Raw genomic sequence first — 26,205 nt, 5'->3', positions numbered from 1 at the left:
CTACTGTAAATGACAAAAATAATCTAAAACCCTATCCCAGTAAAACACATACACACTCACACATGCACTCTCTCACACACACATAAACACACACTCTCTCTCTCTCTCTCTCTCTTTCTCTCTCTCTCTCTCTCTCTCTCTCTCATACACACACACACACACACACACACACTCACACTCATAAATCCTTTTTAATTTCACTTCAGACCACTGCTTTTCATATTCAGGACTTAAGCCAGGTTTGGGAGAGATCTAGGAAGTTCTGATTTGGTATTTGTCATGCCATAGCCCACAATTATCAGAGCCAGGGTCCTTTCTAATTAATTATTCATTAAGATGTCTAGCATTTCTTTGGAGTCCCTTACCTCAACATCAGAATGGTTTAAGAGATGACAAATGTGTGTGTACTTTTCAGAACAAAAGGAGGACTTTAAGCAGGTTTTAAAACTAAAGGAGAACAAGGGTTAGAGACGAGAAACCGGCCCTTTTAGTCAAAGTAGAGCTTCCGGCGAGCTGCAGGCAGCACACAGCGTGAGAGGACGTGGTTCCAGACAGCGCCCAAGTGTTGACAGCTGAGGAGGAGTTTGAAAGCTTAGAGGTACAAATGCTCTGTCAGTGGTGCTGTGACAGTGTCCCTTAATCAGGACACTGCTGCTAGAAATCTTCAAAGCTGCTGGCGATCACTCAGGTGAAAAGAATCCACCCCAGTCTTCAAGGCTGAAATGCAAGTCACTCTTTTTACAAAGACGACATGACTGTGTGAAGAAAACAAAGAACAGTTCTGTCCAGCCTCAAACTCGACAAGAGCAGAGCTGTAAAGGAACACACGATGTACCCACTTCTTCCTCCATCCTTCCTGAAAGCAGCCATGCTAAATTGGTGGTGTATTCAGTTAATGTTGTGGGTGAAATTCTACAAATGCAGAGTTTGTCCAAATGTTCTAATATTAACACTAAATAGGAAGGAAGCTGTAGTCAACGAGAAAGAACTCCCCGTCACATGCACAAGGCAAGACCTTAGGACAACCAAAGAACTGCAGGTACTGGCTCAGAGCTGGCTAGGTCTTGCTAGGCAACTCAGCTCTAAGGAAATGGAGAAGTTATTTTAAAGGGTACTCTGCATAGAATATCTTCCTTTGCTCCTAAACACCTGGAGCACCTTGCAGGGGTTACCACGCACTAGCCAGCCTCCTAGAAGACTAGGCATTATTTGTAACATCAAAATGAGAAAGCCAGCCACTGTGAACCGCATCTTCACACATCCTTCATATCAGGGACGCAGACACTGGAGTTTTAAATCGTGCCTACCACTCAGTGCTGCCTGTAAGCCAAGCTCACTGACATCTTTGTCCTTTGGTTTCCTGGGTGTCATAGGAAAACAGTTTTACCTTTCAGCATTAACATTTGTATATGACAATTACATACTACAGCATTTACATTAAAAATGTTGTCTGACTTTTTTAATTATCATTACTATTGTTGGTGCTCTCTTCTTTGGACAGACATCTGAAATAAGAGAACAGTTTTACTTTTAAACATCTGTAACCAAGACAAACACAGGGGATAAAGAAAATGAGATTATCTTCAGTGTCTACTTTTACAGGTGTGTATGCATGTTCATATGTGTTCAGGTGTGTGCATGTGGAGGCCAGAGGTTAACACTGGGTCTTCCTTGACCACTCCCCACTGTGTCTGCTTGAGGCAGGGTATCTTCTGAACCAAGAGCTCACTGATCAACCCATCCTCTCATTTAAGAGGGTGACTGGTGGGCTTTTCCATCTGCTGAGCCTTTATGATGCAGAGCTGGGGTCCAGTCCTCACAGTTGTGTGACAAGTCTTCATCTACTGAGCCACCTCCCCAGCCTTCACGGAATACGTCCTTATTGGCAATTCTGACAGACCAATTCTCCTGTCAGAATGCTGTCTCCATGAACGTCCAGCTCGAGGTCATACACGGAGAGGGTTATGCAGCAAGCAGACTAGGGAGGCTTACTCCCAAGGCCTGAGAAGTGACAGAGCCTAAAATGAGTAATGTGGGCAGCATTGTCTTTGATGTTACAGGGAATGATTTCTTCCACAGCATAGCTTAGGAGTCCTAATACGAGTGTATCTCACAGCAATCAATCAAATTCAGTGTTCACTTTCAGATCTTTAGAAACAGCCAACGATATTGCTAAGCACATGGTGTAACTGTTGGGACGGCTGGGAAGGTCAGGCTGTGCCAGGGATGGGTCCACACGCTTGGCATCCATCATCAGGGGCATGGAGTCTGAAAAGGAAACACGACTGCAACTCTGAAAAACAGGTTAGCCCACCCAATTTAACTAAGATAAAGGCCTAAAAGTAATCTGCAAAACAATTTTCTTCATATGTTTAATAAATATGTGTCAAAATAAACAAAAATCACAGAAGCCAAAAGTAAAAAAAAAAAAAAAATCAATTAAAATAAAGTCACAGTGCATGGTGGAGAATTATTTCTGGCAGTTATTTGATATAATGTGGTTAGCATTTCTCCTCAGTCAAATTAACACAATTTGCCACTGTAGATTTACAGTCACAACCGGCATGCTCCCAAGAGGCTTGCTCTAAGAATCAAAGTAACGCCTTTTAAGGCTAGAACAGATTGGCCATTCTGTTCTGTATCCAGTAAAGAGGAAACCACGCCAGGAAAACAACAATACACTGACTTTGCCACGTCTCACACAGGGCCACTGTTCCCTCCTCACTTTCTCCTGCTTAGGAACCAGAGCAAACCAATGTGCTGTCTGTCCTACTGGTCTATCTGTTCCTACCATGCTGCACTGACCACTGTCAGCTTCTGTTTCTAAAGGGCGCTAGTCCCTGCGCTGCTCTCCCAGGCACTAGAGGTCAGTTCAGAACTGTCCGTGTTCTCCCTGCAAGGCCAGGGAGGCACAGCAAGGACCCAGGACTCTCGTGTCCACAGACTCTGTCTCAGAATCCCGCTGTTTCGCTCCTACCTCCCTTTCCAGAGAGACAGATGGTGGTGTTTAGCTCCAAGCTCACTTCCACATTATAATTCAGCCCGGCCCATGGAATAGAAATTCAGTTTGGTTCAGTCCAGCCATTCACATTTATGATAAGTCTGCCTACCTCAATTAACCAAATCTAGAAACTTCCTCAAGGTTGTGGCCAGAGATTGATATCCTAGGTAACCATCAAACCTGTGATAACCTTTGATATCACAAGTTAACTAGCCATCACATTAAATTTTTCTTACATTTATTTTCTCTCTGTGAGTGTTGACTGTGGCGGTGGGAAGGCACATGGGACGTTCTGGAACTGAAGTTATAGATGTTGTGAGCCATGTATGTGCTGGGAACTGAACCTAGGCCTTCTACAGGTGTCAATAAGCCACCTCTCTGGGCCCTGCTGCCACAATCCTGAATTTCATTTTACTTACTTGTATCACAGAAGTGTTGCTTTTGATCTTACAGGGTACCTTTGGCAAATGCTTAAGAAGTATTAGGGTGGGCTGGAGAGATGGCTCAGAGGTTAAGAGTACTGACTGCTCTTCCAGAGGTCCTGAGTTCAATTCCCAGCAACCACATGGTGGCTAACAACCATCTTTAATGAGATCTGATGCCCTCTTCCAGCGTGTCTGAAGACAGCTACAGTGTCCTCATATACATAACATAAATGAATAAAATCTTTAGGAAAAAAAGAAGTTTTAGTCTTTTCTGTTCCTTGTAGTCCGAGCCAGGAACCATCTGGTTGGTCCAAATGGAGAGCGAATAATGTAATGGAAGGGGCCACAGGAACAGAACTGACATTGGCTTCCAGGGCTGAGGAGAATTTTAGAAGAGGTTGGGAACCAAGGGATTCATACTAAAGGGAGCGTCATGAGAAAATAAATGGAAGTGTGAGCTGTGTGGGGTATATTTAAAAGCAGCTAAGCCCAACAGGCCTCAGTCACAGGTTCTCACTGCAGTGTAATTAATAGGAAGCCTCTTTAGTGGTTTGCTGAGGATAAGGCAGGTCCTGGGTTCCCAAAGTGAAATTCTGTTGCTCACTAACCCGGGTTGCACATCATGAGGAACTGTATAAAAAAGGGTTGCAGCGTCAGGACCAATGAGAACCACTGTGGTAGGGCATCCATGAACTTACTCAACTCGGGGAAGAGAGCAGAAGGGAGCCAGTACTTGGAAGGAAAGCAGGATCCAGGCTAAGACCAATGATCAATATTCAGTGGTGTGTGGCTTTCATTTTTGGCAATAAGGTAGAAGGATATGTTTTTTATGCCAAAAGAAAAGAAACTAGTAATCAATAATTTATTAGGGACACCCCTCACTTAACCACAGAGGTCAGCAGTCTCTTTCCTCTGTCCCATTATTCCTTCTTTTCTCTCTTTGTTTATGAGCAAATGACACAAACACTCTGGTCTCCAGGCACTGTGACGCACAGAGATGAGCACCAATGACCAAGTGCCAAAGGACAGCCTGGGCTGGGGCTTCAGGGGTCCCCAGAGACACTCATGCGCTTAGCAGTGCTACACTATGCCAGAGAGAAGGGACAAAGCAATGGTGTTCTGGCCAGTTTCATTTTGCACAGGTTTTATGACATTTAATTTCCAGCTTACAGATTTCTTAGAGATGAGGATAAAATAAGGTTTAGTCAACTACAGAGAATACAGAGTAAGGCTGAGAAAATACCTTCAAAAAGACCTACGTCATCACGCCAAGCAGCTGTGGCTGACTGGCATCTGGATCTGTGAAGGAAGTGCAGAGCTCACCGTACCCAACTGACTATGTCCGTCTGGCCTGGCAACCAAAGCCCAGTGGGAAGGCCGATGATGAAAGATCAGATAATCTGCAAAGCAGATAATCTACAACTCACAATGGAGCATTAGAACAGTCCAGTCGACCACCTGAGCCCCCATAATATACCCTTTCTAGCCTACATCAGAGTTTCTGAGGTTATTGACCTAAGCCCAGAGGCAGAGCGGAGGCTCACAATTAAAAGGCTTTGACCCAACTTCTGACCTCAATGTCTGCTTCCTGTGGAGACTGTCTGATCTGGCCCAACAGAATTGCAGAGCTTATGGATAGAGCCCAAATTATTCCATTTTTATGGCCACACTCACCAAACCATCAAGGCCCTAGGTGTTCAGATATATGCTGTCCAACAGCCCCAAACAGTCCATACCCATTGGTTTATAGAGGGTGATGTTTTCCCCAGCAATTACTTATCCCTTACTCTAATCAGAGGTAAGTCTTTAGTGCAGGCATAAGATTGTTTATTGAAGCAAATCTATCAGGAGCCTTGGAACAATCACTGTCACAAACATATCCTTGGGAGATTAGACCGCCAACAGAAAAGCTACCATCTTAGTTCTGTAACTGTTGTGGATGATAGAATGCAATGTGTTCAATTCTAAAATAATTAGCTTAAAGTGAATTTAGAAATATATAAATACATACATAGACACAAGTAACAATTAATGAAAAATGAAGTCATGAATTTGAAAGAGAATTAAGAGTGGGGTGGAGAGAGGAAAGGAAAATGTAATTTTTAAAAAGAAAGAAATATTCTCTCATTTAATTGCCTGTGAGGCTGAATAATTGAGAAACTTGGAGAAGTGAGGAATTTAGCTTCCTGAAGACAAAAGTTCCAAACTGGAGAGACGTTTAGCTGAAAGGAACAAGTAATTCAAAGTCGGAGCTAGTGTGGAGTCCTGTGTCTACCCTACAACATCCATTTCTGTATCTATTACTCTTTCCAAAGGGTGCAGCAATGGGAGCCTCCACTCTGCTGGCTGCTTCTTAGCCCTGTACCAACTGAGTTTCAGGTCCAATCTATGATCCTAGCTGAGGACTGTGGAGTTCTTCATAGATTCAGTGTGGCTGGGCTCTTGACAGACTATACAGTTCAAAGTTCACTCAGTGAACATGCTACACTTTAGCTGCTTGCCAAACAGCTGTCAGTGTCTCAGTACTGGGGGGGAGGGAAGAGACCACGAGAGACCAAGCAAAAGACAGCTGACTTCCTGTTTCTTAAAAAGCACTGGGAAAGAAGCCCCCTAAAAAGGACTAGCTTCAGATAGAGTACAGCACTAACTGTACAATTGAGCAGAAAAGATTTACTTGAACCCAACATTTATTAGTTCACATTCCTATGAGCCAACCTACAACCCTATCAAAAGGAAGAAACCCAACTACAGTGAAAACATAAGGGGAGATACCTTTCTTTTGAGTGTGTGACTCCTCCACAGAGGCTCACACGCAGGCTAAGTTAACCATGTTTGCAGTACACAAGTCACGCTGTGCCAGTAGACCTGTGGCACATACTTACAAGATGATTACAGAAATTCTGGTTAAACTGAGAACTTTGTCTCATAAAGGCTACTCAGCATCAATGTATAAAGCATCATCTTAGGTAATATATTTTGCTTTTTTTTCAAACTGCCAATATTTCTTTTTTAGTTTAAAAAATAACCCTATTCACCACATGTACTTAGCTTCAGCTCTGCAGATCTATGTACCTGCCACACACAAGACACTAAGTTTGGTGAAGAAGGCCACATGAAGATCAACTTAGTGCAGAACGGAGGAAACACGCTTTGAAGCAAATTCATCTGACTCCTATATGCAATTGTATAGGTACACACAAATATATATTATGATTATGATTATTATATTGTGAAGTTTTCTTATACCTTCCCATTTAAACTTTATTAACACTTTAAGGAAGAAAGAAAATATTTACTTACAAAAGTATAAACGTAGCATTGTTAATTTCAATTTCCATAATCTCAGAGAATAGAGAGGCTACACAGGTACCGACCGGAGCACTTGCTAAATGCAAACAGTTCCAATCTCTCAGTAAAGAAGTCCTGCCCACAGTTTACCACAATTCTCAGTCTTCCAGACTGATTATTGGTAGTGAAAATTTTGCCACACAGTGAGAACCTGGTTCTTCTGTAGGAAGTAAAAGGCACACATTCTGGTGGTTCAAAATTAGTTCCAGGAAATAGCAAGGGGCCTGTGCAAATGATAGCCCTTCATTAGCTTCTGAGTAGATGTGCCTCTGGCTGTTGGCCGTGGAAAACTCCCACTCCTGGAATGATGTCAACAGAGCAACAAGCATCTGACAGTTAGGGCGGAAACACGGTGCCCAGAGTTAATTATGAGCTATGTGGTCATCAGTGCAATTGAACCATCAAGGCACCAGAAACCTACTCTAGCAGGGCCACTTGCAGTGTCAGGAGGAGGCTCAAGGTTAATCGCTCATTTCCGCCCTTAATCCGACTCAATTACTGTTAAGGGATGTAGCAATTAGTCACTCCCTCCCTCTCCCAGGATAGGCAGAGATTGCAGAGAACTCATCCCAAGACTCCTCAGTTTGTACCCGTCTACCCAGCAGAGAAAGATCCTCACTGGAGACAAGCAGATTTGCAGACTCTGCAACCAGTCAATGCCACTTTTTGCCCAAAGAGGAGCCGTCCATCTTCAGGGAAGCAAGGTCTCCTTTTCCCTTCCCCTAAAGGAGCAAATTCTGTTTCTGCCACCTACTTGCCCCAAGACAGCCTTGGGAAGTGGTTAAAACCCACCTTTGGATGGCCCATTCTGGAGGCTCGCCCCTAAGATCTGCCTTCTGCTCTCAGTCCTCTAGAGGACATGCAATACGCTCTACTCCCTACTTATTAAAAAGAGTACTTAGCTGCCACTAACCTCTGCAAAAAGCAAGCACTTCAATATCTCTTTAAGAAACACTTATGCATTAACAGTTTATCTACCATTACCTTCAAATAATAATTTCAAAATTCAGAAGAAAAAGTAAAATGTTTCCCATCTTTAGAGAAGGCCTGCTGTGTTGTGATAGAATTGTGGCTTGAATCAGGACAGACCACACCAGGCCAATGAAGTTCTACATGAAAGAGGTTTATTGTAGGGAAAGGGGGCGGCAGAGACAGAGGGGGGAAAGAGAGAGAAGGGGCAAAGGTCAGGAAGGGTCTGCCTTTCATTTGGGCTGATGTAACTGCTCGGAGGTAAAAGAGGGAGGTAAACCAAATGGAATATATGACGATCACCATGGGAACAGATGCTCAGGTCCTTGTCAACTATGAGTGACATCATCGCTGCGTTTGAAGGTGAAAGCCAGTTCCTGACACCAACATATGGGCTTTCTAAATTCATGGGATACTAAAGAATTCTAATCCAACAAAGTGTTGGTTCTATTTTACCTTTACAAAAGCAGAAGTGTGTGGGTTCCTTTGCCATGACACAGTATGTGCATGTTGTGCAATTCTAGCAGCAATATAAAAGAGGCCCTTAGGAGCACATAAATTACCTTCCCAGGTATGTTTTTAAAAGCTGTTGAGTCTCTTGGGGAGAGGCTCAGTTTACTCTGGGTCTGGGTGTGGCAATCAATTTCTAACTGGTCCTATCCTTTTCTATGCCATTCCTTAATTTGCAGGACATTAACATCATGTGGCAATTACTGGTTCTAGGACATTTCCACTCAATAGCTTACAGATTTTCAGGGACTGGACAGGGCAAACAGTAGGGGACATTTCCCTGTCTGTATCCTTGATGACTGTGGGGAACTGGCATGCATTTAACAGTCAGTGAATTTACAGAAGTCACAGAACGAATATCATCGAATAGTGATCATGGGTCTTAAAAACTGATGTCAAATGGTACTGCTCAACGTCATGGTGAACAACCAGAAGAATTTTAGATACTAACATGGTCTACTAAAAGAAATCCTTGTAGCTACTGTAAAAGGAGATAGGAAAGATGCTGTTGATGTCCTGAGAAGTCCTTAGTATGAAGATATTCTTAATATATAGCAATGCCTCCTTCTAAATGAAAATTCTACAGTTCGGGAGATTGAAAATACTCCAAATGCATTTGAAATCAAATCATTTTAAAATTTCACACAATAGTTAATCATTGTATATTGGCTTTTCTCATCAGAAGGTATGTAGCTTGAGTACAATGAAATCCCCAAACTCAATCTGGACTCACAAAAGCTTCTCTATACCTCAAGCCATAACTAGCTTCAGCCTGGTTAGCTGGAGCCTTTACTGCGAGGAAGCTTCCCTCAGTGCCTTCCCACCCATACACGCTCTGTAGAGTCTTCTCACGGAGACATGCAGAGATGCATCTGTCACGAGTGTAGGCACCGCTGTCCATGCAGTGACCACTTTACATTTGCTTTCAGTCATCAACTCAGAAGACTTAGAAAAGCAAATAGACAGGAGCAAGTAATTCAAGGTGATTCTAGGAAACCGAGTGGTTTCTCAGCAACAGTAAACAGCCCACGTCATAAGGATCTTGATCCACATAGTCTTCTGCACATTCTCTCAATCACCATAGGATAGGTTCCATTACTCTCCTGGTCACTGAGGCATGACTTCACACTGGTGTCACAGGCTTAACACTTACTGGATAGAACCCTGGCCTAAGCAGCACGCCTACTCACTTGATTATATAACCCTATGGCGTGGCAGCACGTGTGGGAGGCTGAGTTAGGAACCCAGCAGGACTACCAAATGAGATCCTATTCAAAGAGAAGGGTAGTCTTTCAGTCTGTGGGGTGAGCTCTGAGGTTTTTAGACCGTAGCCCCACTTCCTGCCTCCTCAACCCACTTCCTGTGTGTGGATAGACATGTGATCAGTCAGCTTCCTGTTCCTGACAGCACATTTCCCCGACTGTGGCTGTGCCTTCTCTGTCGTTTGGATCTTATCCTTCTAGACACCTTTGGTCATAAACCAAACCAAAACCTTTCTTCTCTACACTGCTATTCTTGGGGTATTTTATCACAGTAACAGAGAAGTGACTACTACATCTTATCCTAGACTCCTTTATATCAACTCAACTCAGGACTGAGGCATTTGGCAAGAGGGAACCTGAACTAAGAAAATGTCTGCATCACATTAGCCTGTGGGCAAGCCAGAGTTGCATTTTCTTGATTGATGCTGGATGTGGGGAAGACCAAGCTCACTGTGAGTTGTGCCAACTCCCTGGGCTGCTAGTCCTGGGATAAAAGAGCAGGTTGAGCTTGCCAAGGAGCAAGCCAGTAAGCAGCTTCCTCCATAGCTTCTGCTTCTATTTTGCCAACAAGTAATGGAATGAACTTTGATATGACACAAACCTAAACATACACACATAGCCTACAAAGTCTAAAAGTGGCAGAAGAGAGACAGAAAGACACAAAGTTATTCACAGTTAGAAGTTAAGCCACTACCCAGGCTATCTTCATTCTTTATGTTTATATGTTGTCTTTTTGTTTCTCTAATTTAAGAATATAATTTAAAAAAACATAACATTTGCATGAACAGTCTTTAAGGTATGAGTCTTCAATAATCTTTAAGGCTTGGACACCTTTACTCAAAGGACTTATTGAGAAACCAGGGCACAGCGGCACACACCTTCAATCCCAACACTTGGGAGGCAGAGGCAGGCAGTGAGTTCCGGGACAGTCAGGGCTACATAGAAAGATCTTGTTCAAAAACAAACAGCCTCTTCAAAGAGTTTAACAATCACTATGACAAACAAACCAATGTCTCATTCCTTTCTTTCCACAGTGGCATTTTCACTTCTTAATGACACTTTCTTTTTAATTTTTAGAATTTATGCATATGGGTCTTTTGCTGGTACATGTATCTGCATACCATATGCTTCTGTGGTCCTCATGGAAGTCAGAAGAGCATATTGGATGCCCTGGAATTGAAGTGACATACAGTTGTGAGTCATGTGGGTGCTGGGCACGGAATCCACATCCCCTGGAAAAGCCTCAGAGCCCTCAGCCCTCAGCAATGATTCCTTTATAAGAAAATACTGCAATGGAAACACCAAGTTTACCTCAGGCTTTCTTTCCTCCTGGTATCCTTAAACAGTCAACTCCCCAAACCCACTGGTTCTTTCATGGCCTCTGCCACAACGGCCTTGGTCAGGAAACAGCAGTGGAAGGAGGTGCGAGCACCAGGTTTCTCTTTCTGCCGAATCCCAACGGCAACCACAAAAGATGGAAATAGCTTTTTGAACCAGATACCTTCAATCAGACTATGGTTTAAATGTAAACTGGTTTAATGGGGTGTGGGGTGGGGCATAGGAATAAAGGTCAGGGGCAAAATGTCTGCCTACTATGCACTGGCCACCTACTGTGAATGAGAGAATCTGAGTTTGAACCCAGAACCTAAGAAAAGTTGAGAGAAGAGAAATGACTCCACAACACTGTCCTGTGACATCCACACCCACATAGGTATATCACAAACACCATACAAATATTATTAATAATGATAATAGTTATAAAGGCGAAAAATATAAAAGCAAGAAAGGTTTTAGTTTAAACTAATGCAACTTGAAAAGGAAGATCCAGCAGAGATTAGTCTATTTCTATTAAGGTGTATACATATGAAGCAAGAAAGGATACAGTGCACATCATCCTGCTAGAAGTCAGGGCAATGCCTCTATCAACAGCACTTGGAAGGCTGAGCTAAGAGAATACTGAATTCACAACCAGCCTGTGTTAATAGTTACAGACAAACCAGACCTCTCAGGAGTCTCAGATCAGCCCGGGCTGGCTGCATGATAAAACAACACAACAACAACAACAACACAGCTCATCCTGCTAGCAAAGTGTCACGATGTCAGACAATGGAAAAGCCTTGTGATTACAAAAGGAGAAGTAAATACTATACCATCGGATCTACAAAGAAAACTTCTGTCTTACTCCAAAAAGGACATATAGACTACATAAATGCATGCTCTTGGTACAATAGCAAGCAATTACTGCTGTTTGGTTTTTTAATTTATTTTTAATTGGTACATTACAAGGTGTACATAGAGCCGGGTGATGATGGCACGCGCCTTTAGTCCCAGAACTCAGGGAGGCAGAAGCAGGCAGGTATCTGTGAGTTCAAGGCCAGCACAATCTATAGACTGAGTCTGAGGACAGCTAGGTCTACACAGAAAAACCCTGTCTTGGAAAAGCAAACACACACACACACACACACACACACACACACACACACCAAAATAATATAAAAAAGAAAAAGAAAGGAAGGGAGGGAGGGAGAGAGAGAGAGGGAGGGAGGGAGGAAGAAGGGAGGAAGGAAGGGAGGGAGGGAGGGAGGGAGGAAGGAAGGAAGGAAGGAAGGAAGGAAGGAAGGAAGGAAGGAAGGAAGGAAGGAAGGAAGGTGTACAAAACTGTGGAGTACCACTGAGCTGTTTGGATGCACAAACACATATTAAATCAGAACAAATATATCTGCCTCCTAAAATGTTTACCATTTCTTTCTGGCAAAACACTGGGAGCACTTCCTTCTGCCTCACTGTGTCTGATGGCTGCAGTGCTCAGCAGGCACGGCTCGCCTCAGCAAGGCCCTTTCTCGGTCTTCATTACACTTCTCATATGCATATTCTATACACCATGCCATTAACTTCTCAGTCCTGTGTCCCCAAATGTGCAGACTGCAAATGTGTGAAGAGGAAAACAATGTCAGGTGTCCATTTGCCACGGTTCAAATCAATGTCTCTAAAAAGAGAGTTCTGGACTATGGGTTATTCTTGTTACCAAAAGGAGGAACAGTCCATGTGACCAGGACCAAGGAAGAAAAAGCGTAAAGATGCTGCTAAAAGCAAACAGAATTCCTGAACTCTCTGACCTCACTGAAGCTGAGAAATAAAGTGTATCTCAGCTTCTTGGTACAGTCCACTCAGACATTTGGAACAAGGTGCAGAGACAGACTTCCAAGTGGCTAGTCAACTGCTAGGGCCTGAGCTACACAAAAGGCAGATGAAGTCTTGTCTTCTGCAAGTCAATATGTCTTCTCTAAGGTCCCCAGACAGCTCCACTTCTAATCAGTAACTGTCATTAAAGGCTCTCATTGGGTGAAGTACGTGTAATTAGAACACTTGCCCTCACAGGTTGTATCCAACTAAGAGGCCTGGAAGGTTCGTAAATTAGTGCCAATTCTCTCTCACTTTATCTACTTCCAATCTGCTGTGAGAAACAAAATTAGTATTTGTCCACAGTGAGGCAAAAGCCCAGTGGCCCTTGCAAAATTAGCCTAAGCACTAACCCTGACTACTTGAGGGTCTCCCTACTCTACTACGTGTCTCAGAATAAGAGAAATAATGTTTGCCATCAATAACACTGAGCCTATCTGCTGAATCCCACAGATTCGAAGGCATGAATAATTTAACCTCTTGTGGGAATTTTGTCATGGTGGAAATACAATGCCTGCAACGGAACTTGGGGAATGTTCACTGTGATCTATTCTTGCATATGTGCGCAACTGCTGTGCTCATCCACAGAACAATACAGGGCCCTGCTGTCACTTCACAGTGTCTGAAATGTTACATGACAGTGTGAGATAGATGGTGAAGAGAGAGCACCACGCAGTCATTGCACGTCACAAACTAAAGGGACTGATACATTGTGTACACGCCACTCCTCAAGAGACAGAAGACATGTTGGCCATTTCCTTAAAGGGACTGAGGTGTGTGTGTGTGTGTGTGTGTGTGTGTGTGTGTGTGTGTGTGTGTGTAACTGAGCAGATGAGAGTGTCTGCAGTGTATATGCAGATTAAATAGCCTTGCAAATGTACAGCCTTCTTGGTGCAGTACACCCTGTGAGGACACAATTCTCTAATTACTCTTACCTACCTAGTGAGAGCTTTTAAAGCAGTTCCTGACTAGAGCCAAGGATGTTTGGAGGCTTTAGAAAAAATGTGTTGGCTTGCAGAAGACAGGACTTTCCTGCCTTTTGTATGTCTCTGTCACAGCAGTTGAACAGCCTCTCTAAATCCAGGTATACTCACACATACACTCACATGACTATGACCCCCATATTTACTGAAAAACAGAGTCAGTCACACTGTTGTTCATTGTTGAGAACCTGCTGCATGTACAGGTGACATAGCTAGTAGCAAAATGTAATGGCTGTTAGCAAAAACAGCAGCTCACACTTCCTAGGAGCATACCTTCAGAGAAGAACTAATGCAGCAGACGCCGTGGTCAATATGTAACTATCACTTAGCTACATGCGCAGCCCAGTCCTCTGATCTTGACCTCATACTAAAGGCTGAACACCCCTTCTAGTCTGAAATCACACGTTTTTGTCCCTAAGAAAATCTTTACACTTAAACCCTTAAATCCTCTTTAGCAGGTCCACAAGGTCTCTAAGACACAGCAGCTTCTGCAACCTTCTGCCTTATCCCAGCCACTCTGAAGAAGCAGGGGCTTCCCTTTACTTCTTTGGAAACGTCCCAGGAATTACACCCCAGGCCTTCTGAACAAGCGGTTCTGTCTTCTAAATAAAGCCATTGATTAGCTATCCATGTAAAGGTCAACCAATCAGTAGCCCATGCCTGAATCTTTCTTCTTACCCACCAAAACTTAGCTAAACAATAGCCAAGTTAATTAAATAAAATGTTAGTAATAGTTACTAGCTACTAAAAGTTCCTACATATTAGGGCCCACACCCTACTTCTTATAGACCCCCCCCCCTGATTGTTTGTTTGTTTTCAAGAAAGGGTTTCTCTGTGTATCTTTGGCTGTTCTACAACTTGATCTGTAGACCAGGCTGGTCTCACAAAGATCTGCCTGTCCCTGCCTCCAAGTGCTGAGAACCACCACCTGGCTTTTACATACATTTTTAAAATTTAGCTTTCACACAAATCCATAGTATTTCCTTTTAGATATGAGTATGTTTGGCTCAGGGAGTGCCACTACGAGGTGTGGCCTGGTAGGTTGGAGTAAGTGTGTCGCTGTCAGCGCGGGCTTTAAGATCCTGGTCTAAGCTACCTGAAAGCCAGTCTTCTCACGGCTGCTTTCAGAACAAGAGGAAGAACTCTCAGCTCCTCCAGCTCTACATTTGCCTGGATGCTGCCATGTTTCTACCTTGATGATAATGGACTGAACCCCTGATCCTGTGAGCCAGCCCTGAATAAATGTTGTCCTGTATAAGAGTTGCCTTGGTCATGTGTGTTCAAAGCAGTAAAACCCTAACTAGTACAATGTGTTTGGTTACTATTTATAGATGTATGTCCTACATAGAAATTCTCATTTACATCACACAGTATTTGGTTAAATCTATATACAACTGTCTACCCAGTGCTCAGGGGTAGACTGATGGTGCTAAGGATGCAGGATGAAGAACTGCCTCCTGAGAAATGAGAAAGGCTAACATAAGATTATGATGCATTGTATTAACATAATCAAATGGTAAATTTGGGAAGCTAAAATATTATAAATTACAGAGTCCTACATCAAATCCTAACATGTCTACAATCAGTATAATAAGTTTTAAAGATGGAACATGGGTCTTCTATATGAGTACCTACAACAAGAGGGGTTCTCTAGAATAGCTTTTGCGAATATAGCCATGGGTGGCTTTCACAGAGAGGGCTGGATGGTGCCTAATCACAATTTCAAGTATAAATGAATCTAAAAATCTCACCAAAATGTTACACATAGTCAAGATAAGACTGTTCCAAAGCCATACAGAAGTCCTCAATAAATGCAGGAATCCCTGTATCTGAACTGAGGTGCCGTTTCTCTGCACTGCATCACTGGGAAAACCTAATTAGACTCGACAGCAAATGTTCTTCAGATTAGTACTGAAGGTCAGTTCCAGGGACCTTGGGGCTGGTGAAAGTCATCCCTCCATCTCTACTCATGGTCCACGGTCATAGCACATTTTATTATTTTTAGTCTTATTTTCTGCAACCTACTTCATTAATATTTCCCAGAAACACAACAACAAATAGGTTTTGTTTCACCTTTTTCCTTTCTATAACATCATAAAACATATTTGAGACAAGTGAAGCTGACAAGCCACCACCTCCCTCGGTGCACTGTCATGGCGGTGCTGACTCATCCCGACCCACTTCTGAATGCTGGGGCTCACAGCTCCCGCACAACCCGCTCAGTGGATCCTGGAACTCAGCTAGCCTCTGCCTCAGATGAGCTCGTGATTGCATGCCTAGTTTTAACAGACCATATTGAATATAAGGAGAAAATTTAATAGGCAGAGTGCTTCAGAAAGTTTTTCCTCCCCCAAAGACAAAAGTCTCTAACTTTTTCTTTGGTGGTGTATTAGTTAAGAAAGCCAACCAAGCCCAGACATGAGCACAAAGAAACACGCACCATATGATCTAACAAAAGTAGGGAAGAACTTGGAAATGTTTCAAAGATTTATTCCTTATGATTCCCCTTCTTATCCTTGTGGTGATATTTCACCATACATCAACTCCTAACAATACTGTAGAGAGTATATATTTTAAAACATGTCTCCGTCATTAGTGAATTTGGGGATTATAAAGAGAAGTTTGCTCTCTAGTCAACACCTCTACCTCTTCTATAAAGCCATCGCTGCTAGTCTTCCTCCCCACTTCTGAGCATCTGCTCCATGCTACACTGCATCTGTCCTCCCCACTTCTGAGCATCTGCTCCAGGCTACACTGCATCTGTCCTCCCCACAATGCCGTGTTCAAACACAGCTCCAATGTCTTGCACCTCATGCATTTATTTGTCCATGACTCCACTTTTTAAAAGATGTACTAAACCTTATTTCACATGTATGTGTGTTTGCCTGGATACTCATGTGTGTATCATATACTTGCAGTGCCCACAGGAGTCAGCAGAAAGCACTGGATCCTCTAGAGCTGGAGCTGGGGATGGTGTGAGCTGCTGTGTGAGGCTGGGGTCCGGGCTGGGGTCCACTGCATTGCAGCCAGTGCTCTTATTTGCTCAGCCTTCCTCCCTCCCCCATGCGCCTCACTTTTGAAGCAGAGATTCACTGAGGCAGAGAACTTTTCATTATATTTCATCTTGTGACTGTCTAACCTATGTGTCCAGCACTGCTCATAACTCACCTCTGAAAAGGTTCCTTTACATATGTACTTGTAGAGCATTACTGAAGTAAGTAGATTCTGGTACCACATGACATGTTCCCCAACTGCATTGCTCTGTCTGACCCAACTCTGTGACCACAGACAGATTCCATCATCTTACATTTTAAGTAAAGGGATAATAGTTAAACCAAAGTCAGGAAACAGGACGATGCTAGGTGTAAAGTCATCCTCCCTGGAAGGTAGACATTTAAACACAACCTCTCCTCTAAAAGCTCAACAGAAATGAATTATTTTCTGTGTTACAGAATGGAAGCCAAAAGCTCACAAAAGCAGAACGGGTTGATAGTTTGATTGCATTACTCTAAATAAAGGAAGGATTGTTGCTGACATCGCCTTAAATATGCTGCAGGATGACGTGTTTGAAGGAATTACGGTTGTGTGGCGCAAGTCACAATCAAATTTATTTCAATCAACCACAGCATATTTTTAATACAGAAAAAGCACACTAGGATACAAATATATAAAAATGCCTTTATCAACTTTACTGTTTATATAAAAAAATTTAAATCTTTGCTTATTTGCAAGTAAAAAGTATGTACATTGCTAAAACTGTGGGTTGTGTATGTGCTCACAAAAAAAGGTGATTTCACACATGAAAATTCCAGACCACTCCCTCCTCAGAAACTTGCTAGGAAAAAAAAAAACAAAAAACAAAAAAAAAACAAAAAACAGCAGGAAAGGATAAGCCCCTTACTAAATCACTACTAACTGTTTAAACCCATAAAAGAAAACATAACTGAGATTTAGACACAAATAACCAAAGAAAGAGAAGAAAATAAACAGGAGAATTAAGTCAGATGCAGTGCCAGCTGAATTCAGACTTAGAGAGTTTACAGGGCATTAATCTGATATATGCTAAATTAGGTTTTCAAATTCCATAATATTTGATTTCTTTTCTAAAACCAGTTTACCCTTAATCCCAGAAGTTTTTCTTTAAATGATAAACTACAATTCTAAGTGGGATTTCTATTCAACCAGGAGTGTTGTTGCTGTTGCTTTAAGTATTTATGAATCATATTTATGATTTTATCCTCCCTAAACATTACTTTTGACTTTAATAAAGCCAAGACTGATGTAAGAACTAAAAGATGGTTTACTGTGGATTAAATAATACTCATTTTGAGGCAAGGCCAATATTTGTCAACTAAAATAATGTCAGAAAAGTTTTCAGGCATCTGGGAATTTCTTCCAACTTCACAACCACAAGCCATGGCAAAGCCACCAAGAATTTCAGAAGATAAACCATCATGAGACACAGCCCCGATAATCCATACAGCTGACCACAGCTAGTGTTAGCCACAGTACCATGGTGCATACAGCTGACCACAGCCAGTGTTAGCCACAGTACCATGGTGCATACAGCTGACCACAGCCAGTGTTAGCCACAGTACCAGGGTGCATACAGCTGACCACAGCCAGTGTTAGCCACAGTACCATGGTGCATACAGCTGACCACAGCTAGTGTTAGCCACAGTACCAGGGTGCATACAGCTGACCACAGACAGTGTTAGCCACAGTACCATGGTGCATACAGCTGACCACAGCTAGCTAGTGTTAGCCACAGTACCAGGGTGCATACAGCTGACCACAGCCAGTGTTAGCCACAGTACCATGGTGCATACAGCTGACCACAGCCAGTGTTAGCCACAGTACCAGGGTGCATACAGCTGACCACAGCCAGTGTTAGCCACAGTACCAGGGTGCATACAGCTGACCACAGCCAGTGTTAGCCACAGTACCAGGGTGCATACAGCTGACCACAGCCAGTGTTAGCCACAGTACCAGGGTGCATACAGCTGACCACAGCCAGTGTTAGCCACAGTACCAGGGTGCATACAGCTGACCACAGCCAGTGTTAGCCACAGTACCAGGGTGCATACAGCTGACCACAACCTGCCTTAGGACACTCCTAAGAGTACATAGAACTGACCACAGGTAACTTTCCTTGTCTTCACCATAGGAGCCTGAACACAGGTGTATAGTCTGGTCTGGATCAGGGTGAGTCAGGAAGCTGGAAGCTCTCCCTCACACCCTGATTCATGGGACTTCTGATCAACTTCCCAAGTACTAAGTTCAAGGTACATGTGGGGTATCCCCAGAGCTCTACCATTACCTCTGCATTCATACTGAAGCAGTGTTGATGCCTCAGCTCTGTAAGCTGCTGAAGAGCAAATACAAGACCATCAGCCAGTATTCTGGAGGCAGAGGCTTCAAGTCCAGCCTGGTCTACAGTAAGGCCCATGACAGGCAGGGCCACACAGAGAAACCCTGCCTCAAAAAACCAACCAAACAAAAGACTGCCTCAGGATGCCAAGGCCATCATATTATAGTGAGTAACCATGGGGTGGCTTTAAACCAGGTACAGAAGCTGAAGAAAAAGAAAGACACAACAGTAACAAGGGAAGTTACCAATACAGCATCTGTGTTTTCTGCACTGTGAACCAACCAGAACACAAGCCTCTTAAGGTTACCCTGAGATTCCTGAAGATATGTGAACATGTTCTGGTAGTTAATTGTTGGTGGGTGAAGTGAGGAGAAAAGAAGATTCTACTGTATAGTGAAAAGTATAAATAAGGCTCTCGTCACGAGTCTGTGTCTAACAATTTGACATTGATTTTGGCAATAAAGTAGAAATTAAGACAAAAGGAAGAGCCACTTAGAGAGGGTCCCTGTTACACACATTTGTATACATGTACATACACTTGTGTACACACACACAGGCTTGAGCACGTGTGGGCTCACACAGGTGACAAATAAGAGAAAGCCATTAGAGCTTAAATGTTTTATGTTCTTTTGTGCGTGCGCGTGTGTGCGTGTGTGTGTGTGTGTGTGTGTGTGTGTGTGTGTGTGGTTTAAGATATAAAGAGAAAGTAAAGAAGAGATTTTTGACCACAAAAGAAGTCAGAAAAAGATCAACATCATAATAGCCAGAAACACCAAGGAAGAGACTGTAGTAGATCCCCTTCTACCAACAGTGGGGCAGCTTTTGTGAGAAAACGAGACATGCATTGGGATAGTGATCAGGGTGTCTGCTAATCTGTTATAATAGGAAATAGGCTGATGGATCAAAGCATGCTACAGTTATTGGAGTTCAGAGAAGAAACTGTTGATGCCAAATGATATGGAAAATGAAATGTGGTTTGTTAAAGATGGAGACAAAAGACAAGTTTATCTTGAAAAAGAAAAAAAGGGGAGGGGGGAGATGCAAGAAAGCCATGGTGGGCAAAGGGAGAATGTCCTGGAACAGGTGTGGATCGATGGCTGGCTGCTGGAAGACTCCCAGCCCCAGAGGCTGGTCTAGCTGTGCTTGGGGAAATGGCTCATTTGCTCTACAGATATTTAGCACACAATAGGCCAGAAACACAGTGTAAGCAGAGAGGACACGGGAGATAATATGCCAGAGAAGGAACCTGCCCTCTCAGACAATGACAAATTATCAAGGAATTAACAAGACACTTTTTGATTATTGCAGATTCGGTAGAAAGCACCAGAAAGGCACACAGGAAAAGCTGCTGAGAGGCTAACGTGAGAACTAAAATCTGAGTGATGCAGAGATGACCACCTCATGAAGATCTGACGAAAAAAGAGCAAGACCACAGCAACACCCCAATGAAGAAGCTTTGAGGAGGCAGTGGGCAAAGGTTGTTGAAGGAGAGACCGACTATGTGGCTATGCGTCGGGGTGAAAGATGTGAAGGACCCTGTAGTAGAGGGAGGCAGGGTTAGAGAGATAACAGGGCAGTGCTGGCTGCTACACAAAAAAATCTAGACATTAGCCAAAGGAGAGTAAAAAATAAGGTAAGTTTAAAAACTGGAAAGGGTTGAGAGAGTCTGGTTGTACACTATACGGTTTACGTTCTACAAAGACTAGCCTATATGTACTGAGTAGGATTTTATCACGATCAGGACAGAAGCAGGGCAACCACTTCAAGGACTGGCTCAGTGCTTGAGTTCAGTGACCACTGAAGCCCAATACGCAAGAGTTAACAGCATCTTTGATTTGGACGCTGACTGTAAATGAAGATGAAGAGATCATCAACATAATACGTGTTGAAGGCATCCAACAGGATGTGATAGAGGAGATGTGGGAGTGGGGTGCAAAGGAAAAGAAGTCAAAGAGCCCCCTCAAAGCCACATAAGGTAGAGCCATTAGTTGAAAAAAATGACACACAAAAGACAACCTGAGAAAGGGGAAATCAGTATCTCTATTTTCATATGGTAAGTTTGGAGTGTTAGCTTAATACCCCAGTGATTTCAGAACAGGCATTTTGATATTCAAGTCTGACATCTGGGGGAAGAATCGGAGCTAAAGATGTCAATTTGGTATTTCACAAAGGGCTGTGATTAGATGAATTTTTTTAGAGCAATACCAGATACGGAAGAGGGGCCAAGGTCACAACTAGGCATAGGAATGTCTTAGCTCTCAGAGATGTCACACAGCAGAGCACGGAAGGAAACTGAGGAGCAGCCAGGGACACAGGTAGGGTCCCTAAGGGCTCATGGAAATGGAGGGAAAGCAGAAACAACAAGCTACAGGGGGTGAGGATCAATCAGGCTTGGGACTGCCAAGTGCTCAAGAGAAACACTGGCTCAGGAGAACCAGCAGCAACCCTAAGGAGACAGAGTCAATGTGATCTTGCCAAGAGCAAGGACCCGTGCCAGGGCATTCGAAAACAGCAACCTGTGGTGGCAAGAGATGAATGCCATCAAGAGTGAAGAGCAGAGCACTGCTTCAAACCATGCTTCTACGAGATGCGAACTGGAACAGTAAGTAGCTGGGGTGTGGTGGGGGTGGGGAGGCACATGAGACAGGTGCATGATCCAGTTTATGGTCAATCTGCTTCTGGTTTCTAGAAACCACAGGAACACCATGCAAGAGATGCAAAATAAGAGTCTCGGGTGTTAGCTGAGCCATTGGTACAATAATTACCAAACTCTCACTAACCATCTACATGATGCAAGGCCCTGTGCTAGGAATTAGAAAGGAACTAAAGGTATGAGCTCAGAATTTTAGCACCCAAGCTCTTGCCAGAGAGTAGCATCCTAATCTTGGATTTGTGGAATGTTTCCAAAATTTTGCTCACAAAGAACCAAAACACTCAGGTAAATTTCAGATCTTACAGAGCTTCCTGCAGGTCACACCTCAGAGATCCATCAAAGGAGGATGTAGGAAAGAGCACCTATCACGCTAACCCCCCCCACACACACATAAACACACACACACAAACACACACATACACAGAGGTGGGGGTGGAGAGACAGAGACATATACAATATACATACAGAGACACAGATACACAGACCCAGACACACACAGAGGGGATGGGTGGAGAAGGAGGGAGACAGGGAGCAAAGGAGGGAGGAGAGGGAAACAAAGATAGAGATAAAAAGGACACATCATCAGTCTGGCCTTCTAGAAACTGAAAAAGAAAATGGGAGAAACAGAAGTGAGTCAGCACAGCCCAAGAACAGCACTGACATATGGGAGCATTTCTCTGTATATGAAAGTGTAGAGAAGACACAAATTAAAGGGGTTGGACTAACACCACTGTTCCTTCCTGTGATGGTGACATTCCTTACATTACACTGAGAACAGAGTTTGTGAAAATAATAGGCTGAATAATAGAAACCTCATAATTCCAGGTGCTTTTTGGTTCACTTTGCAAAGGTCAACTACAATAAAAACCTAAAGTAAACATTATAATACTTTTTGTTTGTTTCATTCATTTGTTTTACTTTTAAGACAAGATCTCACTACGCAGCTTTGTCTAATCTGGAACTCACTATGTAGACCAGGCTGGCCTTAAACTCACAAAGATCTGCGTACCTCTGCCTCCCAAGTGCTGGGATTTAAGATGAATATACCATGCCCTCCCTTTATAAGACTTTTTTTTTTAGAACCTAGGAAATAGCTAGAGTTACAAAGCTCTGTTTAATGAAATAAAAATTGGAAGCTAGAGAACCTCTTTGAAAGACAAAGACACACACACACACACACACACACACACACACACACAACACACGTGCACCCACACATACAGACACAGACAGAAACATTCTTTGGACCTACTTAAGGCAGGGAAAATGGAGCCCTTAGCCTGGGCACAACTTGACTGGGGGGAGGGGGAATTTGGTTGATCACAAGCCCTAAACTCTAAGATCCTCTTGTCCTCCTGAGCACTGCATAGAATAAATATCCCATCCCAAGAGGGAGAAGTAAGAAGATAACACGGAAAGGAGACCAGGCCAAACCCAGCAGGAAAAACATTAACCAGCAGTCATGGGAAGCCCCACCCCTTTGGGCCTGATGTCTGCAGCATAAGCAGCCCTTCTCTCAGGCCACATCTCCTCCGTGCCTGCAGACGTTCCATTTCACATTCCTGAACCGTGAACATCCTGTGGCCTCCAGGGCAACGTAGACACCCCCCTTCACACCACCACACACTAGCTCAGGAGCTCCAGGAACGGGATCTGACCCTGCCACACACAGCCTGTCCTTCCAGGTTGTCTTCAGAAGTTCTGTTTCATCCTGTATGGTGCCACAACTTTTATGTTCAGCATGCTTCTAATCCAGCAGCGTGTAGACAACAGCCAGCAGGGACAGGGACTCTGGAGGAAAGGTAGCTCAATGGAAAGGCCGACAGAGCTCGTCCAAGGCCTGAACACGGTCTGGGATCCTGCCACACTCTCCACTGACAGGCCACACGGCTTCCCTCGCTCACACAGAGAATATGATCAGGAGATGTCTGTCCACAGCGGTGCAGTTTATCAAGGATGAAAACCTCTAAAACCAGATTCTCATCCAATTCCTTTGCCCTTTAAACTCTTGATCCCTAGGCCCCTGAGTCTACACATTTGTAAAGAATGAGTCAAGACTTCAGTGGTTTCAAACATTCCTTTGAATTTTAACATAAAAAATTTTAGAGGTACCATGCTGTTCATAGCTTTTCTGTCTGTAAACGAGGGGTTAAGTGCTTGTGTTTCCTTTGTGCAAATGTGTCCAACATCTCTGGACTGTGAAAACACTAAATCCTGCAACACCAGGGGTTTGGTTGCGGTATACACACCAACTATGCAAAACAAGTGAAGACAGTGATGTTTCCCTCAGAGAGCCACTTCCGCCTTAAAGTGGCATATGGTTTTTATAACAGAACTTGTGGATAGATAAGGGGGAAGAGAGCGTTCATTGTTAAAGTTCTCTACACCCTACCTAGAACCCTACCTCCAACAATGCACTGGAGGGTGAGGGTGCAGCACACGGGGCCCCAGTGCTGGTTTCTGGTTTACTTATCATTCATGGCTGTTATTAACAAGAAAAACAAATGAAGAAGAATCATTTTGATTGATTTATATTGTTTATGTTTTTAGATCATGTGTGTGCATGTGCGTGTGTACAGAAAAGGGAAGAAGGCTGGGGGGAGGGGTACATCACTGTCTTGCTGGACTACAACTTGCAAACTGAAGTTTTTGAAGTTTTGCTCTTCAAGCACAGATGGGAGGGAGAAGGAAAGCAACCGTTTAAATGTAAACGGCACCTTTCTGTAAGTCCTGAACTACTTCACACAATAAGTCGAGGAATTCGGGTAACCGGGACTTCATGTGTGCAGAGCACAGCTGCAGACCAGGGGCATGTTCACTTCGAACTTGTGTTGCCTTTGGTCAGCCCACTGCATTTCTAACACCTGCTCCATCAGCTGGAGGACGATGCTCTCCAATCACTCCCATCCCCATTCTATCCGGCTAACCCAAGGACTGCATTACAGAACAGTTACCTGGCCTAGAGCAGGGAGCCTGGGGAAAGCATATTGTTTACAAATGGTCACACGTTTAAGTCTACATAAATAACTACATGAAACATTAATGTTGCTTATAACAAAGATATGTCTACTTCTTCTGTGATGAGTACCTGTTTCAGTGCAAACAGAAGAAAAGAAGTAACTGCAAAGATGAATCAGATTTGTAAAATTCATGGTTATCCCTCACAAGTTTATTACTAAATTATGTATATTAACAGGATCGTTCCTTTCAGCTTAGCCTGTGTAATATGGTTGAAGTAGCAAACCAACACTCGGCAGTGGACTCCCACTCAGTCTACTGTCAACAGTCCACAAGCACATGACCCACCCTGTGCCACAGCTGTATGTAGAACGGCTAAGGCTGATGCTTTCCCACACAGATGACTGAGGGGAGTGGCTCGGAGAAGACACGTTTGAGCCTGCCATCACATGAGTGTCTTTCCTTCAGGGAACCTCATATAATACAACAATTTTACCTATTGTCATGTAAACTCCATCTGGCTGCTCTGTTCCCCATGCCACAGAGAAACACTTAGTAATGATCTCTTACACAAACGTTCAATTCCCAACCATGCTAAATTAGAAGGGAAACTGAAGAAGTATTTATATTTGTGTGTGTGTGTGTGTGTGTGTGTTGGTAGCAGTGGCTGTGTTTTGGTTTCTCCAGACAAGGTTTCTTCGTGTATCCTGATTCTGCCTTCTAAGTGCTAGAATTAAAGATATTCATGCCAGCCTTGGCTTGATTGTGGGTGTGTTTTTATTTTATATGTGCACACAAGATTCTACCTGTCAAGGATTGCCATAGGACAATGTTTTCTATATAAGCTGATTCCCTCAGACACCAACCAAACACCTTTAAAATATCAAGACATTTCATTCCAAATATTTTAAATGAGTCATTTAAACACATATATCACGTACCTCTTCATCATCACTAAAACCAGGTTTCTCATAATTCAATCAATCACAGATGCTTTATAATAAAAATCATATATTAGCCCCTCTAAGTCCTGTCATGTAATACTGTGACCTGTTGGGTATTAATGACATTCATAAAGTGCATGTCCCTGAACAGAGGACAGAGGACTGCAGGCTCAGATCTCGCATCTGTGTCCTTTCCTGCTTCCTCTTCTCAGACCCTCACTTCCCAGCACTTCCTCACTTTAGGCTCCTGTTCCCATTAAGTTGTATCTTACTCTCGAGATGAACTAGAATCCTGCATCAGAAATGTGAAATACTAAGTTTCAAGCACCTCTCTTGACTGAGAAGACAGTAAGATTCTCTGAAGGCTGTCAGATGCCACAGATATATAAGACATCATTAAGCAAGTCTCGTTAAGTGGTTCTTTTTGTAACGGAATCAATAGCATAATGCTATGTCAAAAATACCTGATATAAACCACTTGCAGTATGACTATCCACAGTTCAATGGTGAGCTCATTTTAACCAAATTTGAAATGGTACAAGCAGTGAGACAAGCAGCATTGTGTAAATACAGAAGAAAACTCAAAGTGTGCAAGCCCCCC

General features: G+C 43.2%; 1 protein-coding gene across 2 annotated transcripts in view; it reads right to left on the bottom strand.

Annotated features, from left to right (window-relative positions):
* SLC10A7 (solute carrier family 10 member 7) overlaps positions 1-26,205 on the bottom strand; it is a 208,354-nt gene that overhangs the window by 91,039 nt on the left and 91,110 nt on the right. Inside the window, exon 6 of one of the 2 annotated variants that reach the window (XM_080936786.1) lies at positions 2,135-2,268. The exons of the other annotated variant lie outside the window; for it this stretch is intronic. Coding sequence (XP_080792912.1) covers positions 2,254-2,268 — 15 coding nt within the window. The 3' untranslated portion in view covers positions 2,135-2,253. Of the gene's footprint in view, positions 1-2,134; positions 2,269-26,205 lie in introns of those variants that run through there. 2 annotated transcript variants of the gene reach the window in all.

This window comes from Micromys minutus, assembly GCF_963924665.1.
Source record: "Micromys minutus genome assembly, chromosome: 24".
In the NCBI taxonomy this organism is placed as follows: Eukaryota; Metazoa; Chordata; class Mammalia; order Rodentia; family Muridae; genus Micromys; species Micromys minutus.
The sequence above is the reverse complement of the archived record's forward strand: the minus strand, read 5'-3'. Positions and strand labels throughout refer to the sequence as shown.